Source organism: Brachyistius frenatus, unplaced genomic scaffold (assembly GCF_029030835.1).
Source record: "Brachyistius frenatus isolate BFR_SWC_R1_liver_20210118 unplaced genomic scaffold, ASM2903083v1 Contig_1, whole genome shotgun sequence".
Lineage (NCBI taxonomy): Eukaryota > Metazoa > Chordata > Actinopteri > Embiotocidae > Brachyistius > Brachyistius frenatus.
The window spans coordinates 11,284,771-11,303,088 of record NW_027210600.1 but is presented as its reverse complement, the minus strand read 5'-3'; the positions used below and the strand labels follow the sequence as shown (position 1 = coordinate 11,303,088).

Here is an 18,318-nt window from a genome sequence, read left to right as displayed (position 1 = left end):
CGTGGCGTAGTGCGTAGCATGGTAGCTTGCCTTAGCTTAACACTGAACAAGCGAGGGGGGGGGGGGAGAGGGAGGGGGTTGTTTTGTTTTTTTGGCGTGAGAGCTCCGCCGACTTTACGCCGCTGCGGAGCGATGCGCCCCAAAAACCCCGAGTAAACGCAGCGAGCTCCCGGGGGTGGGTGGTGGGGGCAAAAAACTGCAACTTTAAACACAACCGACAAGGAGCCAAGAAAGGTGGGAGACGGCTGTAGCCCTTGCGGAGCTAACCGAGCAGCTACGGCTGGCAAGAGCCATCGCTTTGCAAAACACAGCATGCCCTCCCTCCCTCCCATATCCCCTACCCTCCTCCTCCTCCTCCTCTCCGGAGCTCACGGATACTGAGCAAGTTAGCCGGCCACATTATTATTATTATTATTATTATTTTTGTTGCGTAAAAAAAAGAGAGCATTGACTAATGGGAGAGCTCGGCGGTCGCCGGAGCCGCTTGCAGACGAGACGCTAAGTTGACGTTAGCTCGCTGCGGACTCTTCGCCTCCTTCAAGTTGACACGTCTTGTTTCCAAACACATCGCATGCTACCCTGAAGGTCCCCGTGTTGTCACACTACGAGCGGAGGACGCGATCATATCCACACGACAACCGAAAAAAAAACAACCGAAAAAATAAACCAACACACAGCTCTTTACGCGCAAGTTCGCTGCAGTCAACATTCGCGTTGACGCCGATGCGGGAACGACAACTTTTAAAAAAAAATTAAAATAATAAAAAAAAAATGTTAACGTGAATTTGAAGGCGACATGTCAAAAAAAAAAAAAAAAAAAAAAAAAAAAAAAGCCTCGAAGCCTTTCAAGCCGACGTCAAAGCTAATGCCAAGATGCTAACTAGTAAACCGGTTGTGACGGCTTCAAGTCAACAGTGGACATGAATCACGAAACGTGCCGGTTTTGTGCGGCGTGCGTAAAACTCCGCCGGTGTGTTGTAATTAACGGGGGCTCGGTAACGCCGGGGGTTTCTCCTCCGTGGTCGGAGCTTAGCAGACTAACGTTAGCCCCCCGGTTCGTCTGAAGCCCGGTCCTCAACTGCAGCGACGGAAGGACGAAAAACTTTCTCTCCAGCAGAACTCACTGAGGCCGTAAATCTGAGCACCGGTGCGGTGTTTATAACCGGAGTTCACGTTGCGCCGCGTTACCGGGGGGAGTTTAAGGCCACACGGCCAACTCAAAGTTAACCGAGCATCCCGGCAATGACAAGTTTGCTCACAGCCACACTTAACGGGGTGGTGGTGGGGGTGGTGGTGGTGTAGGAGGTGGTGGTGGTGGGGGGGAGAGAGAAAGATGGTCCACGTCTGGGCACGGTAACCGCTAGCTCCTCGTCTCGAGACGTTTACGGACGGTCCTCCCGGCGAACCGAGCTGCTCGCGCCGCTGTCTAACCGATGCTCCCCGGCTGGTCCCGTGCTTACCTCCGCGCTGCTCGAGTCGCTCGATTCCCCCAAAACATCCCGAAATTTCTGCAGGTTGCTCCCGATAACCGAAGAGACCTGTAGTGCAGCATCAAACCCGGGTCCGAGCCCGGCTGCGTTAGGGTGGGCTCCCGATACACTCCGCAAAGAGGCAGTAACCCTAATTCGGCCCGCTCTCCTCCCGGTACCGGAGTTGCTGCTCCCTCCGGGCCGAGCGGGGAACCGCCACCGACAGCTGTGCGCCATTTTACACTCTCTGCCTGTCTGCCCTGCGATCAGAGATACCTCGGTGGGCGGAACCCTAACCCAGCACTCCACATAAACAACCTCTACCACAGCGCTCCGCTCTCACTGGCCGACAATTGTTATGCATGTTGCGGGGCGGACCAGAAGAAACCCCGACAATGCATTTTCTCAGCGGCCCTTCATGCTCTGCATGGCTGAATCCAAATCAGGTTCAGGGGCTTTGCCCGGGAAAGGCGCTTCGCATTTGAATCGCAGCGAAGGACAAAACTGGTAGCTTGCTGGTCCGTTTTTTTTTTTTTTAAATATGAGAAAGTGAGAAGCTTTTTATGAGTTGCAGTCAAACTCGGAAATAATACAAGATGCATCAAAAAAGAATAGCAGGGTCATAGTTACCTGTATGTGTTAAAGCAGGGGCGTAGCAAGGAATTCTGCACCCCTAGACAGAATGTGGCTTTTCTGCCCCCCCCCCTCTCCTACCAGTGGTGGACAAAGTACTCGGGTCCTTTACTTAAATAAAAGTATGAACACCACACTGTAAATGCTCCACTACAAGTTAAAAGTCCTGCTTTCGAACGTTAGTTAAGTCAGAACGTGAAAATAGTATCAGCAAAATGTTCCTAAGGTATGAAAAGTAAAAGTTCACAATATGCAATAAATGCTCCCTGTCACCATTTCACTATTATATATGATTTTTCTGCATTAATATTACCGTTGCAATAGTGTGAATTTCACTGCTGTCATTATTTAAGGTTGTGCTTCTTTTAATTAGGCCTACTTTATATACTGTTGGTTAGTTTAATCTACAGTAATGCATCATGTTCTATAAAATCATCATATGTTTGTACGTCTCTTGTCTGTGCCTCCCAACAACAGCACACATGCTAACCAGCTTTTACGAAAGAAAGCGTCTTTTTAGAAATGTGCTGTGAAAATGTTCATTGAAAAAGTTTGGCACCCTGGTCCCACGCCACCAGGTACTTACCTGCAAGCTCTCCTCCCAGGCGGGACTTGAGTGGGACACAGGCTTCCCCGATCCGGGCAGGAGCACTCGTTCACAAGGAGGAAGATCCAGAGGCCTCCTTACTCGGGCATCTCGATCAAGACAGGTGGATTTCTGCACAAAATACTGATACAAGTGGAAGTATAAGGTGACATCAAATTAAAAATACTTAAGAGCTCACTACTACACATTTCTGTGTGGAGAGGGTCAACTTTTCTGTTTGTATTATCAATTATATTGTGTATTTTTCTAGAAACACAAACTTGATAAATTTACCACATCCATCCATCCACTATCTATACCCTCTTTATCCCGTACGGGGTCACGGAGGGGTTGGAGCCTATCCCAGCTGACTTTGGGCAGAGTACACCCCCGGGTCACATTCAGACCTGTTAGGCAACTTAGATTTACCAATTAATCTAACCTGCATGTCTTTAGAGGTCGGGAGGAAGCGGGAATACCCGGAGAAAACCCATGGGAGAACATGCAAACTCCACACAGAAAGGCCACGGTTCAAACCCAGAACCTTCTCGCTACGCCGTCATGCTTACAGACCCTGGTACTCCCAGGTGGTCTCCCATTCACATACTAACCAGGCTCAACCCTTTTTAACTTCGACGATCGGACAGCATCAGGTGGTGTGGTGTGGCCGTAAGCAGAGTTCACTGCAATTACCTGAAATCATATTGTGATATTACTCAAAGAAGACATGACTTTGTTTTATATAACGCACATTAGTTTATTTCTCAATCATACTGTACATCCAAAATAAACATTTCATAATCACAATTTAAACAAAAATATTGCATTATAATTTAAATCATGTAATCATTCAGGTGGTAGATATTCAACATAATATGAGAGCATGCCAACAAATACACAACCTTCCTCTCACATTTAACCATTTTATACAAGCACACTTGATTTTGAATTAAAACCCTTTAATTCAAAATGCTACTCAACAACATATTATCTTCTTCTGGACTTCTTTATTTGATATTCTCCTGCCCAGCTCCATATATTCATCAAAGAAACAAACTCATAATCATGAATGTTAAAGAGTATGAAACGGGTCAGATCCTCATTTGCAAACATTTACTGCAAGGCTCTTGGTTTTAGGCACCGATTCTATTGATCAACTGTTTGCCCAAACGTAAATACACTACACTTACACACACGCGCACGCACGCACGCACGCACGCACACACACACACACACACACACACAATTCTGTTCAAAATGCTAGATAAGGATACATAATGTTTAATCTGATGAATGTTAATTTAATGGGTGACAAAGACTGTTATGTACACTGCCAGTCAAATATTATTGAACCCTATGTATTTTTGCATTTTTTGGGGTTTAATCTCAAGAAATGTGGTGACCGTACAGACCCTAAAAAAAATAAATCATTTAAGAAATTAATTAATGAAATTAATTAATAAAACAAAAAGAAGAAGAAGTGTAACGGCTGCTCTACATTTCTGTTAAAACTGGGCAATGTAGATATAAAATGAAGCATGGATTCAGCAACTGCAGTGTTTATTATCAAATTGTGATGGATAGTTTGGGAGAAATATTTCATTTCCTAAACAGCCGCCATGTTGTTGTTTTTTTACTTTGAAAATTATGACTATAGATCAATGACAGTCCAGCGAGTCACAAGTAGCAGTAAGAGTTCACGCTAATGTATAAATTATGTAAATGTCTTGTGATACTGAAAGCCACAGGCTAAAATAAATTATGTTTTGATAGTATCTTTTTTCATTCCTATGTTAGGGGGCAGTCACTTGGTGCCCATTATCCCTGCTGACTGTCTTAAAGGGACACTGCACAGATTTTACAAGTGATGCTCAGTTTGCTAGTCAGCCTGTAAAAACAGCTGTCTTCTGCAGCTCTGATGGAAGCTTTCTGGAGCGGTTTTACATTTGTGACAAATTGTGAGGCACAATGTTTTTTTTCCAAGGATTTAACACTTTCATTCTGCACTAATATCTTGTTTGGTTTTCCCTCTTGCTGTCACACCACTGCCAATTAGTATTCATTTGTAACAGCTGTGAACAGCTGCCATATTTCCACTCTGCATTGCCACAACAAACTGCCTGTCAATACCACACTCAACAATCAAGCAACTTAAACAGGCATTCTGACATTTGTAGGTGGACTTTAATTTCATATTTATCCTACAGTAACTGAAACAGTTTACATCCTTTAATCCACCAACCATAATTAGAGAGCTTTCAGATCCTAACAGGATAATTAGCGCTTCATCAAAGCCAGGTGGTGAGAACTGCAATTACAGATGTTCAAATACAGACAACTGTAAAACAAATAGAGTTGGCTTTGTGTTTTATTACAGTGAACAAGATTTTGAAAGCCTCCAAGTAGATCTTGATTATTTTCAATAAAATTAGTCACACACAATTTAATTCAGTTTTTCCTATGTCTTACTTTTAATTGCCAATTATATTTACAAAGAGCATGCTGGTTGAGACTGAACCAAGAGTGCAAACATAATAGGGTGTTAAAGAGCTTTGAAAGGCAGTGTATAATGAATTCTATATGAAGGCGAAATCAATGTTAAATTATTAAAGACTTCGTCCATGCTCTGACTTGTGAATTCCCCAAAAATACTTACCTTGCAGTAAGAAACCTTGTGAGGGCCAGCTGGTCAGTCAGGAGTTCACACCGTACATTCAGGTGCTGTTGAACTGATACTCCTGGCCCCAGTTCAGACTGTAATAACTAATGAATACGAAACCAAAGGCTGCATTGCCCTGTTAGTGTTTACACTAGGGCATTATGGGAGTACACCAGCTACTGTGTATGGATTTTGGAGTCATCACCATCAGGTGGGCTACAGATTTCCTGGACTGTTGTCACAGAGATGATCCATTAAGCATGGAGGCTGCATTGAAAGGCGAATGCAAAGTTAGCTAGACCGGAGGAGTCCGAGCAAATCCACGGAGGTAAGCACACCATGGATTAGCCGTGAAGCAGAGAAGCGTGTGGGCCAGGGAAGAAAACAAAGAAGCAAGGAGAGTCATTGTCTGTCACAGTGAGAGATCGGGGCTAGCCGCTGGGTCCCAGCTGCAGCCTCTCCTGCTTATGCTTATCCAGCCACTGTAAGATCTGCTGTTTGAGTTCCTCGTTTGGCCTGATCTGGTCCATGGTTAGAGGACTGCGGTTAAAAGGGTCTGTCTGGTCACTGCAAGGAGGACATAATAAATAAATGGCTGCTGACTTGACTCCTGCACAACAACTTTATACATAAACACATCTTGCTGACAAGTTTCTGATTCTACAGTCATAGCAGTTAATCAAATGCTAGAACGTTTTTTTATTTGCTGAGAGGAAGGACGATTCATGAACGCTCTTGTGGCTTTGTAAGGAGTAACTAACCTGAGGAGATGCCTTGCTATAGTTGAGCGGTCTACTGTTACATTGGAAGAAGGGAGAAGAACTGGATCCAGCATGAGGGTGGACATGATGGGGTCCAAGAATTCATCTGGGGCGTCTGCATATGTCTCCTCTTCCTGCTGCTGCCTGTCTGCATGAGACTAAACAGAGGGATGATGGCAACAAACTTTGTGAGTGTTTCCAACAATATTCACGTCTCAACGCTGCATACATTCATAAAAAACAAAGATTACAATCTTTGTTTTATTCTAGTGGTGTATCTAGCGAATCACTCCAAGTGATACCTTTATTTTATCAGCAAGGAGTCCAAAAGCCATAATCATGTCACCGGGCTTGTTGATCTTCTTTAGTACTCGAACCGTCTGGGAGAAGAGAGTAGGAGAGTACGACCGTCCATCCTTTGGGACTGTAGCGCAGAAATTCTCCTCATCACTGCCAAAGACCAAAAAAAACAAAAAAAATACCTTCTTTTAATTAAATTCATCAATGTGCCACTTTTCTCCAAAGTACGCAGCACCAACAAAAGGATGTTAAGGAGCTTAAACAACAACTACACAAAAGAAAATATAAACAAAGAGTGCAGATTTTTTTCTCTGTTTACAATTCCATCATCTATTCAGTTTGTAAAAGAAGAACGTTCCCGACATACCCAAGGTTCAGGTAGATTGTGCAGATGTCCGAAACGAGCTGCTGCGGCTTGAAGTCGAACTCACTGAAGTCCTTGACTTTAAGAGCCCCCATCTTAGGACCCACCAGGTGCTGCAGGAAGTCATTCAGCATGGAGATGATTCTCTCAGCCAGGAAGGGGTGCACAAAGATGCCTTTGATTTCTGAGAGAGAGAAGGGGAAAAAAAAAACACACAGAAAGGATGAAGACAACAATTAAATGGAGTCATCATTGTACAGTGAAGGACCACATTTAACAATCTCCTCTGCCTGACCTGAGGTGAGGAAGGCCAGTGTGCCGATGGTCTCGTTGGACATGATGTTGTGGAAGCGCCCCAGCTGTCCAAACATCTGCAGGCTTGACTCTTTCTCTCGTCGGGCATCGGGTGCCAAGCCTTCCCACTCGCCTCGATCCCGCTCCAGCTGCAGAACCTTGATTTTACTCAGGTACTGAAGAGGAAAAAAAATCGTGGCGTGAGTTTGATTTCATTCAGCTCATGAAAATAGTCAAAGCGTAGAGAGATAATCAAAGATGATACATTCGTTGTTAGCAGGGACTTAAACAAATCTATATTTTTGGCAAAAGAAATTGTAGTAAATTACAAAACTCTGTTTAAGACTCTCTTTTTTTGTGTGCAGGGTTTTGAGATTTCTGCTGATGTAAAACTAGCAATTACCAAAAACAAATGTGAGAAGTTTATGTCACATATCTAAATGGGAAAAAGCTTGTTTGCCAGAATTAGTGAATGTGTTGTGGACTCAAAATGCATCAGAATCGCACCTGAATAGCCTCATCCAGTAGGAAGATGGCATCGTTCATCAGTAGGTTGAGGAACCTGAGGAACAGCGGGGGGTTCATGGCCTCCAGGTTTTCAGATGCATAGTTTGCCAAATGCTGAAACAAAACACACACACACACACACACACACACACACACACACACACACACACACACACACACACACACACACACACACACACACACACACACACACACACACATCAGGATCATCCTGCAGGGTACAGTAACTTGAGATAAAAACCACCTGAAAGTAAACAATGTCTCGCGTTCATTTCTTTATTAGCTTATTTGTTTTGGCTGGAAAGTGTTAAAACTACACCTGTATGCATAAAGTCAAATAAAAGAATTACGCAGGTCATCACAGGGGTATGAGGGTATGCTCCTTTCCTCTACCTTTCATTTCCTTTATTACTCCACTCATGAAGGAAGAGAATTTGGATGAGACGTGGAGAGAGATTTATCCGCTCTATCGCCAAAAATCTATCTCTGCTCCATAATAAACCACATCGCCAATAAACATATTCACCCTCCATAAAATATTAACAGTATTTTTATATTTTTCCTATACAACCATCTAACCAGTGCTCATGCAATACCAACATTAGTATTCAGAAGTCCAGTATGTGATCTGGACAAACATTTCTGGACTTATTATTTTGCCTTCAGTGGTGAGTAAATCTTAATGTGAAAACATTCATAAAGAAAGAGATTCAAGAAGTTATGTTTGGGACATCAAGCAGCATCGCCACACAGAACACATCAACACAGGAGGGGGATTAAGCCTGGAAGCTTCTTGTAAAGCTACAATGCAATCCTTAAACTATCATCTAAATTCTGAAGAAACAGTTTATTTGAATGAAACTGGTCAACAACACTATATTTTTATTACCTTGATGCTCTCTCTGTAGGTTTCTTTGCTCCACATGTACTTGAGAATGGGGTACATGGGTCTCCTGTAGTTGAATTTCTGTTCAAACTGATGAGGATCACCTGGAGAGAAAAAAAACAGAAAACCACAGAAAATCAAGCATGCTTCAGTGCTACGTTCTATTTGTTCTCATTTCATTTAGCTTCTCTCCTTATCTTGTTTTGCAGAACACACACAGGTGAGCAAACACAGTTCAACCTTCTTACAGTTCACCTAATTGCAAAAAGACCCAAAATGATACCGAGAGTCAGCATTTCTTTTCTTATTGTGAGTGTTACAGCATGTTTTTATCAAAGTTGGTCTGTAATCAGTCAATGGAGATAAATGTGTCTTTATTCAAACTCGGGCTGTTGTATTACAAAATAAAAGCTCAGGGCTGCTTCCATCTACAACTACCGCTAGCAAGTCAAACTTTGTGAGGAACACAACCGCCTCACCTGTGAATTCAATGTCTACAAACACGGTGATGAGGGACTCGGCCAGCTCAGGTGCATGTCTGTAGGTGCAGAAGACTCTCTCTCTCTGGAACACGATTGGCTGAGCAGCACCAGGAGCCACCGGCTCCATGTGGGGCATCACCGCCTCCAAGACCTCCGCAAGCTTTGCTCTTAAATGAGGGTTCTTCATCCTGTTGTGCAAGCAGGACAGGACAAATTCAAATATTGGCTCGCACGGTTCTGCCTTTCATCTGACCCCAGTCGTAGCCACAGCAGACAAAGCCACGTACCTCTCTACGTTTCCCATGAAGACAGTGATGAAGTTAAGAATCTGCTCTAGACTTTCTGCAGAAGTCTCCAGGACATCGTCAGCAAACCGACGTACGAAGATGAAAAAATCTCCCATGTTTTCTGCAAAAAACTCTGACAAACAAAAGGCAGACTTCAGTCATGACTATCACGTGAAGGAATGTTCAGCATTATGTATGCACTATGAGTAACTAACCACGGCCATATTGAAAGCACAGCTGCAGTAACACTTTGTAGAACAGGCTGTACATAACACACAGTTAGGTCCAAAAGTGTTTGAGCAGAAATTATTAATTTGCTCCGAGACTGAAATCTGCAGCAATTTATAAACTTGTCAAAAAAATGAATTCTGACCACAAAAAAGGAATTAAATGGTCCGTAATATTATTAATTACATGCTGGCAGGGTGTGGTAACAATATGTGAAAAAAAAAAGACATCAAAGTAATGTTTCGGTCACTTGCAACGCAATGTTTACATCTTCAAAACTGGGAGGTAAAAAAGTTGAAAAATACATAAATCTGACCTAATTGAACCTTCCCTGAACCTCTCGGCTCCTAACAAAGATAAAGCTGAGCTTTTTTTGCTCCACTGTATTTGTCGTGTATTCGAACATCAGACTTACCAGGTACATAGCAGAGCATCGTATTCTGCAAGGAGGCCAGGGGAAAACTTAGTGTGACATGTTCAGGCCCCTGGTTTCCCAAACCAAGCTGAACAAGCAGAGCAGCGGTGGAAGCTTGTAGGTTAAGGCAGCATTGCAGCATGGCCGGCTGCGTAGTGGCAGCTTTGGTTGACAGATAAACAATCATCAGACGCTCAAACTGCTCCAGGAGCTGCTCTGACATTGGGTTGCCTGTTCGCTGGGCCTCCTGCCACGTCACCTGGAGCCGGTGGAGGGACTGGTTCATCTTCACCATCTGCTCGTGGAGTCTGCATATGCGCATTACGCATGCACACAGGTGCACAGACACAAACAGAACAAGAAAACACGTGTTAACAATGACATACTGTCTGGTGCAAGCATGAGGAACCGACAGAGGAGAAATCTGCTTTCGTTAGGCTTAGTCTCACCACTCTCTAAGTTCTTTAAGGAAGATATTGGTGCTCGTTTGATCGTGTGTACCTGTGGAAGCCGAGATGCAGCGTGAGCTGTGTGAGGATGAGGTTTTCTGTCAGCAGGCAGTAGGACTGTGCCGACTCCACCGGCTGCTGGGGGGGTAGAGGGATCAGGCAGGTTTCCTTGTCGAGACCTGGTATAAGACAAAGGTGATTATGTTGTCAGAAAATGAAATGTATACTCTTGTTAAATATTATCGACACTAAAATCAGCTCTACAAACTTATTATTGACACTCTCATTGACCTCTAGCGTGCACATTGCGATTGCGCCTCTCTTCTTCGCTCAGCTCTTTGAGTGCGCAGTAAGTAGGGTTGAAGGTGAGCAGTTTGGTTGAACGTGGCCTGCAGAATGGCTGGCACAACTTCAGCAGAGCTGCACCCAGATTCAAGAAAAATGCATCCGAGGCGTACATCTGGAAGAAGATCTCTGGCATTTGATTGGCCCAGATCTTGGCTCGGCCAGCGTTAGCCTGCAGACAGCTGCCCAACCATGACAGCAGCAAGTGGCGGGTCTCACCAGATCTCTGCAGCAGATTTTTCAAGATTTGCTGCAGCTTGTCATGAAACTGACCCATGAACTGCAACAGAAGGAAAGTAAAAGTCAGTATTTGACGGTCAGTATATGGTTCCTATTTTATCAAAGAAATCAGCAGCAGTGAACTAAACAGAATCCATTCACCTGGTGGATGTTGGCCTCCTGGACCTTTGTCTCCTGGGCGCTGGAGCGGGAGGGGTTCAGGAAGTAGCCATGTCCCTCGACCACACCTGGGGTCTTCAGCAAGCAGGAGATACTTAGTACCATCCCCAGTAGGCTCTTCTGATACTGCAAACCATTAGTTGGATCTTTGGGCAGAATGTGTTCCACCAGTACCTGGAAAACCAAAAAACTATTGTCAGAGGGTGCATTTACCATAACATTTGCCAAAATCACGTATCTGTAGGTCTCCTTACCTTGGCAATATCTTTGTGGTGACTGAAATAGAGGAGAACATCTAGGTAGAAGTAGAGGAGAGGCTGGCACAGATCCAAGTCTTTGATGCGTCCCTGGAAGATGTCGAACACTGGCACTATCACCTCCTCGAAGGTACGCACCTCTTGGTCAGAGAGCAGGCCAGCAATGGCCTCCTCCACAAATTCGACGACCTCCTCTGGCTCTGAAACACAGTGACTCTGTCAACAGAGAAAACTAGAAAGAATATTTTACTATAAACAAGCAAAAACAAAAGTCAAAGTGAGAGGAAGTGAACGCAGAAGCAGAAACAGTCCAAGCTAAACAAGGACCTACGTCCTCCACTGAAACCTCCCAGCAGCAGGTCCAGAAGCTGTTCGTAGATGTTTTGGCTGACGTAGATCTCCGGGGTGAGCAGAACTGTTCGCGTGTTTGCGACTGTCAGGTTCTTACAGCGAACAGCAAACGAAAGTAACTTCTCTGGTACCTTTGTCACCTGGTGAGCAGATAAGAGAGAAGTCACTGAATTATGGAAGAGCGTGGGTTATTTTTATGTTCCAATTACTGAGAATAGTATATTAACATCTGTCAATTCCTGAAAATAGTAGTATTAAAGAGCTACAATTACAATCATGTAGACAAAAAAAGCACACCTCTTCCTTGGCCCTCTGGTAACAGGCAAAAAGATAAGGGATGGCACATTTCTCTCCAGCATCCCGGTCAGCAGACAGGTTCACAGCGCTACATGACGTCATGTAGATGAGTTGGTTTCCTGGCTCTAGCAGCAGCAGACGGTTAAACAGAGCCTGGAGGACGAAGGGAACCATCATAGACACAAATCAGTCCAACCCGGACATCTTCATATGTCATGCAATTTCATACATATTTCTAACATAATACTTTAGATTGCAAAATGTGTCACTTTCTCGTACACGACGGAATCTGAAGCCCTTCACATTTCTTTAAGCAGTCGTGGTTTATTGAGGAGAAAAAAAGCAACAAACAGGCAAGAAAAGATCAGTAATATAAAAACATGCTGACTATTGACCTGCTCTATGTTGTCCATGTCCAACCAGTCCTGTCCATCTAGATCTGCGGCCATCTCCTCCAGGTAAACACAGCGAGGAGGGATCCCATTACCTCCTCTCAGACTGGGGTCGCCTACAGGTGAACGTCAATATAATTAAGTCTGCTCAAATCATTTTAGACATGAAGTTCAAACCAAACCAAGCGTGCACACTGGATTAATTGTAGTCAAGAGAATGAATCAGGCATGGGAAGATTAAATGCACAGCATATATTTACTACTGACTGAGGTGGAAGAAAAAAATCATGAAGGGTCTCTATGAGAACTGGGGGGTTTTAGCCTACATTTCCTGCACATCATGACTCATCCTTAAGCTGTGTCAGTGGTGAGAGATCCAGCGAGACTTCACAGTGGGGGAGGTCTTCATTATTGTCTTAAAGGTTGGTGAGTCACTTCTTGCTCACTGGAAACTTCAAATTTGACTTTAAAAACATCGAGCATCCAACAAAGCCCCTCAGACAATAGACTCTGTTGCTATTTAGGACCAGTGCAGTCTCGTCATGAAACACCTGTCTGTCGAACGTCCCTTTTAGATCAAAGCAAGAGCCTCAGGGGAAAATGTGGTCTGCTGGTAAATGGATCGACTTGATTATCTGACTTGACTGTGCAGCTGCCTCTCACACAGCATATCATGCTGTGTTTCCACTGCATGGTACCGGCTTGACTCAACTCGGTACCAAAGACTTTTCTGGGTTTTGTTTTGCACTGCAGATACTACCCCTTTCAATGTAGCTGGTTGTCATAGTGACTCAGCTTGAACTACTGCGATGTCATGTTCAACACGACACACACACACACACACACACACACACACACACACACACACACACACACACACACACACACACACACACACACACACACACACACACACACAAGCTTCCTGGGTCCTTTCATTAGCAGCCAAACAGAGGAATACCACATGACTAAAAAACTGTGCTGTTTCAAGGTGGTCACATCAAATGTCAAAATTATTTTTAGTCTGTCCCTTTTCTACCTGGTGGACAAGTTTATAAACCACAAACTATACACAGGATTAAGATCCAGCGAAAGCTAAACTTAAGCAGATCAAAGAAAAACATATGACATGATTACAAAGCTACAGCAGAATTTATTTTGCTATGCGTGTTGTAATAATATAAATAAAAAGCAGATTGTACTCCGTCAGTCCTGCTGAGTTACCGCAGGGTTTTTCTAAGTTACAGACTACAGTCTGGTCATCATTCTGCTTTTACTTACTGTTGTCCAGAGTGATTAGAAATATTCGCTGGATCATGTGATTGACATTGAGCTGTTCACACAGCTCCTGGCGGGACCGGAAGGAGCGGCTGATCTCTGCCACGGAGTCGTCATTGTCATCAACGCTGTCCGACACAGAGTTCTCTGACTCTGAATGGCTTTCTCCCGAGTCTTCCACTGCACAGAAGTGAAGTATGAAGCCATGTGGATACAGATATTAGCAAGACCAAGAAATAAAAAATAATCCTGATGCTGCTTGAACACTGACATCACAGTGGTATGCTGCCCAGGGGTTTCGGCATCCCTTGATTAAATTGCATGTTTTACGGCTTTTTTAAAAAAAAAATTTTTAAATGAATATAATCTCAGCAAACTTTGATTTAAAACGAGCCTACAAATATTAATGAATTGATACTGTTTATTCATGAACTTGAAAAAAATTGGAAAAAAATTAAGTAATTGTGCCATGTGGAAAAGTTTAGGTACCCTTCAACATGTTAACTCACAGAACCTCATGAGGCCTGAAGGGATTTATTAGGACTTGCAGGGAAACAGTCAGCTGATGATTCTTGTGGGAACACTTAACCAGGGGCTCGGCTAAGGAACAGACCAAAGATATGAACTGAAGCTAACTAAGCAGGGGAAGGCTATGAAGAGGTATAAAACCCTCCAAGTTTCCACTGTCCGAAGACTCCTTTAGAAATTGGCATTGAAAGGGTACTGAGGGAATCAAGGCAAGATCTAGATAACTTTCACATAAAACTGAACAGCAGCTGGGAAGCATGTCAAAACAAAATCCCACAATGACTACAGGGCAATGATCCATCATGAAGCTTTTGAAAGGCCCTCACAGTCCTGTGACCTAAAAATCACTGAAAATCTGTGGGAAGATCTTATACAATACATGCTGTTTGTGCAAGACAGCCTAGAAGTATCACAGAATGGGATCTGCAAGGACGAGTGACTGTAAAGTCCTAAATCAACACTGGAAGGACTCTTAGCTGCTATAAAAAGCATTTGCAAGCTGTGATATCTGCCAAAGCGCGAGTTAACACTGACTTAGTGGGGCGCCAAAACTTTTGCACATGTCACAATTGCTGTTCCACTTTTTCCCATGACATGAAATGTAACAGTCAGGCTAATTTTCTAATGTCTGTTTGCTTCAGGGGGTTGAATTTACTTCTTTTTACTTTACAAATCCGCAAACTAAGATTTACTCAGTGGTGCCCAAATGCCTGCATACAACTTTAACACTCAAGTATTTATGTGTTTCGATTTTGTAACAAACTGCATTTTTGACTCCGAGATCCACACAAGCACAGACTGTTTCTAATTGGAGGATTGCAGGGAATCTGATAAGTCTACTCACGTGGTGGTTCAGCAGACAGCTGTTGTGGTTTCTGGCCTGATGCAAACTGTTTGGCATCGGCCAGGGAGCTGAAGAGGGCAGCGAAGGGGTTGCAGGAGATGTTCTGGTTGTTGTTGCCCTGGTCAGTCATCTCACTGGGGCTCAACACTCATTACATCCAAGATCCCAGCTTAAAGAAGCAGCACAGACTCGGTAAATCAGGAGCAATGGGAAAACACTTGAAATAACCCAATAAGGGAGAAGTGAGCATGGACAGTGTATTTGCACAAAGAAATCATGTTCGTGTTCATCGTGTGACACAACGATAACCATTACTTCACTCTTTAAATAAAACGAATAGCTGCGAAACCTAATTTCTTCATTAACAAGAAGGGAACATTTTAGCAATACTTTATTCAAATTAAATGGAAGGTGCAGCTCTTGACGGTCAAACAATTGTTTTACCTACCGGACATCAAAATGTGCCATAATGCATTACTTTCTCTCTTTTTTTTGTAGGGGAATTGTTAAAGTCAACAACATTAAATTCAAAATATACTTCAGGGTCATTTGGGCATTTTCTTTGAGGTATAAACAGCAGTTGAAATCCTTTATTCCACATGACTGCTTTCTTATGAAAATAAGCCCATGTGATTCCCTCTGTCATTTATCCAGTCTCCACATCCTAGCGTACGTTCATCACCCGTCTTTAAGTTTTCATCACTGAAATTCAGCAATCAATTTCCGTCATCTTATATTTTCTACATTTTTGAATGACATGCTGTGGTGTTTCTCGCCCTTATATATTTGAGCGCAATAAACTCTCTGATATTTCCAATTACGCAACACACTGAAACCTAAAGGCCTTTTTTTGCGTGGCACCAACCCTGCACTGCTTTCATTCTTGATTTATTTTCCCCTCCCACTTTGAAAGTCTAATATTGATTTTGACATTTCCTTTTTTGTTGTTGTTGTCCACTTGTTTGGGCCGATTGTTTACTTTTGTCTTTTCTAAACACGCAGATGTGTATTTCAATGTGACATCTTAGTCGGTGACAACTCTTATGAGTACGAACATGTTCGTACACAGCACATCGTCCTGATGTTGGGTTGAGCTGATTAAATGCCCATTCAAATACCACCACCATGTTTTTTTTTACTTGTACATCATCACCTGGTTAAAAAAAAAAAAAAAAACCTGCGATATGAAACGTGTGCTGGGACATTGTCAGAAAGCAGCACAGACAATATGGTTTATTGATCAGGCCAAACGCTTTTCTGACGAGGTTTAAAGTCTGCAGCACGACATTCAGAAAGAGGACAATCAGTAACAAACCACAGCTGCTTTCTTTCTGCAGTGAACACGTGGACTGACTGACTGACTGACTGACTGGTCGGCAGATTAACAGTTTCTGCGTGTTGACACGCTAACAGATCAGTTCAGCACCGACTTCACGCGGCGAGATTTACGACTGGTAATCATCACGCTGTTTTAAAACAGAAAAAAAAGGGAAAAAAAACCCTGCCGCTATCACCTGTTCAGCAGTTTAACGAGCAGAAGCAGATAAGTGACTAAAATCGGGTTTCGCTACTTGACGCTAACTAGCTCGCAGCAGGGCTGGGTTAGCTGGTTAGCTGGTTAGCTCGTGAGCTAAGCTGTCATCGGGGTCACCGCGTCTCTTATTTCACACACCGGTGGACACAGTTCACGAGCTGTCGGTCCAAATAACGTGTACAAAACGATAAAGAGTGCCGTCGTACCTGTTTGATGGAGGGGAAAGTGTTGTGTTTTCGATTTAAAAAAAAAAAAAAATGTGTCGCTTCTACGAAACCAAGAGTGGCAGTTCCTCAGTAAATAGAAATCGGTGACGTCATCGAAGTGAGACGAAAGCCTCTCCCATGCCGAGTAACTTTTCAACGTTGAAATACTTTTACATCTTTACGTGAAGATGAGTTGAGCTTTTGAGTTGAAACAGATGTTCATTCATTTCAAAAATTTATTAAGGTGTTTTTTTTAGTGTTTTTTTTTTATGAATGAACTATCACATTACAATGTTTGCGCTTCAGACAGCAGATTTCAGCACGAATGTGATTCGTGTTTTATGGAGAGCTGGAAGAGCCACAAAACGTCTAGTTTTCTTCACGATATGTTGAAAACCCGCGTGTTTTTTGTTGTTGTTTTGTTGTTTTTCTCCGCGTGTTGTTTGGTTAAAACGCCGCTATCGACGGCGTTCGAGTGATCTGCCGGAAACAGTTGTTTCTTTCCTGCCGTAAAGTGTCGCAAAACGCCGTGAAAAGCGGCATTTGGTTTTTTTGGTAAAACGCCGCTTTTTTTTAATTTATTTATTTATTTATTTTTACGATGGTTACTGAGCCCTTCCCTTTGATTTGCGTAGCCAGTTAGTTCAAAGTTTGTGTAACCAATCATTGAGGAATAAAGCCAGACCTGAGCAATGCATCCATGATACGTACCTAACACAGTTCTCACATTCACAGGATTAAATATTGATTTGCATGACAGTTTAATCACATTGTCTTCCCTTCGTTGTCTTTTAAAATAACCGACGTTAATATAGTTATAATGGCCTCTATCGCTACAACTGATGGGTACTTAACGAGCCAGTTATCTTTAGACATGATGATTGTGACTGTTCAGTGCAGATAGTCAATCAATCAATGTAATATGAATTGTACAGTTCTCAGATTTAACATTTGAATATTTCTGACGACATAGTTTGACTTTTTATATTTTGTCAACATGCTTTGGATATTTTGGATGACTTCTTTTTTTTTTTATCACTTTTTGGAGTATGGCCTTAAGTTACTTCTCACTGTGAGAAGAGCAACTGCACAATGAAAAAAAAGACTGGATTTTTTTGTTTTGTTTTGTTTTGTTTGTTTGTTTGAGTTTTGTATTGTTGTTGACCTTTGGTTTGATATTAGTATGACTCCATGTATAAACCCAAACCTGTGGAGCTTACCCTTAGAGGGACTCACCTTAGGAGGTGTCACGGACTTCCTGTTGAGTTGACGTGATGTTGCGATGTAACTTTTTTTTTGTACGTCTCGGTGTGATACACGTGTCCACCGAATTTCGTGCACGGAGCTAAATGGAGCCGCCGAGGGGGCATCTCTGTAGGGGGCGCTAGAGAGCCATTTGGCCACACCCACTCACGATTCCACTAAAATACCGATTTTTTTTTTAATTTTTTTTTAAAATTTCGCCGGGAGAGACGTGTGTACCAACTTGCATGAGTTTTTGAATATGATAAAGGCGCCGAAAATGCAGTTGTTTACCGAGAATCCT

At 43.0% G+C, this 18,318-nt stretch overlaps 2 protein-coding genes across 4 annotated transcripts in view; both read right to left on the bottom strand.

The window, feature by feature from the left end:
• Positions 1 to 1,771, bottom strand: part of kmt2a (lysine (K)-specific methyltransferase 2A) — a 40,394-nt gene extending 38,623 nt beyond the window's left edge. For all 3 annotated transcript variants that reach the window (XM_069690176.1, XM_069690194.1, XM_069690185.1), the window contains exon 1: positions 1,461 to 1,771. In XM_069690176.1, coding sequence (XP_069546277.1) covers positions 1,461 to 1,706 — 246 coding nt within the window. In that variant the 5' untranslated portion in view covers positions 1,707 to 1,771. The remainder of the gene's footprint in view (positions 1 to 1,460) is intronic.
• A 1,649-nt stretch (positions 1,772 to 3,420) lies between these two features.
• ube4a (ubiquitination factor E4A (UFD2 homolog, yeast)) lies at positions 3,421 to 17,003 on the bottom strand. Its single transcript, XM_069690231.1, has 20 exons — positions 16,773 to 17,003; positions 15,033 to 15,201; positions 13,664 to 13,840; positions 12,386 to 12,498; positions 11,991 to 12,143; positions 11,674 to 11,833; positions 11,340 to 11,542; positions 11,068 to 11,259; positions 10,633 to 10,966; positions 10,394 to 10,520; positions 9,893 to 10,200; positions 9,250 to 9,382; positions 8,960 to 9,150; positions 8,484 to 8,584; positions 7,574 to 7,687; positions 7,068 to 7,242; positions 6,776 to 6,956; positions 6,411 to 6,558; positions 6,109 to 6,266; positions 3,421 to 5,914 (listed from the first exon to the last, which is right to left on the bottom strand). The coding sequence occupies exons 2-20, from the start codon at positions 15,160 to 15,162 to the stop codon at positions 5,779 to 5,781; spliced, it is 3,234 nt and encodes a 1,077-aa protein (XP_069546332.1). The 5' UTR covers positions 15,163 to 15,201; positions 16,773 to 17,003; the 3' UTR covers positions 3,421 to 5,778.
• Positions 17,004 to 18,318: the final 1,315 nt, after the last annotated feature.

Bases quoted from the DNA above. Each gene is read 5' to 3' on its own strand.
- ube4a (XM_069690231.1), bottom strand. From the start codon at position 15,162: ATGACTGACCAGGGCAACAACAACCAGAACATCTCCTGCAACCCCTTC. The intron at 13,841-15,032 runs GTGAGTAGACTT...ACTTCTGTGCAG, and splicing joins GCTGTCTGCTGAACCACCAC to TGGAAGACTCGGGAGAAAGC. The intron at 11,543-11,673 runs GTAGGTCCTTGT...ACTGTGTTTCAG, and splicing joins GGGAGGTTTCAGTGGAGGAC to AGCCAGAGGAGGTCGTCGAA.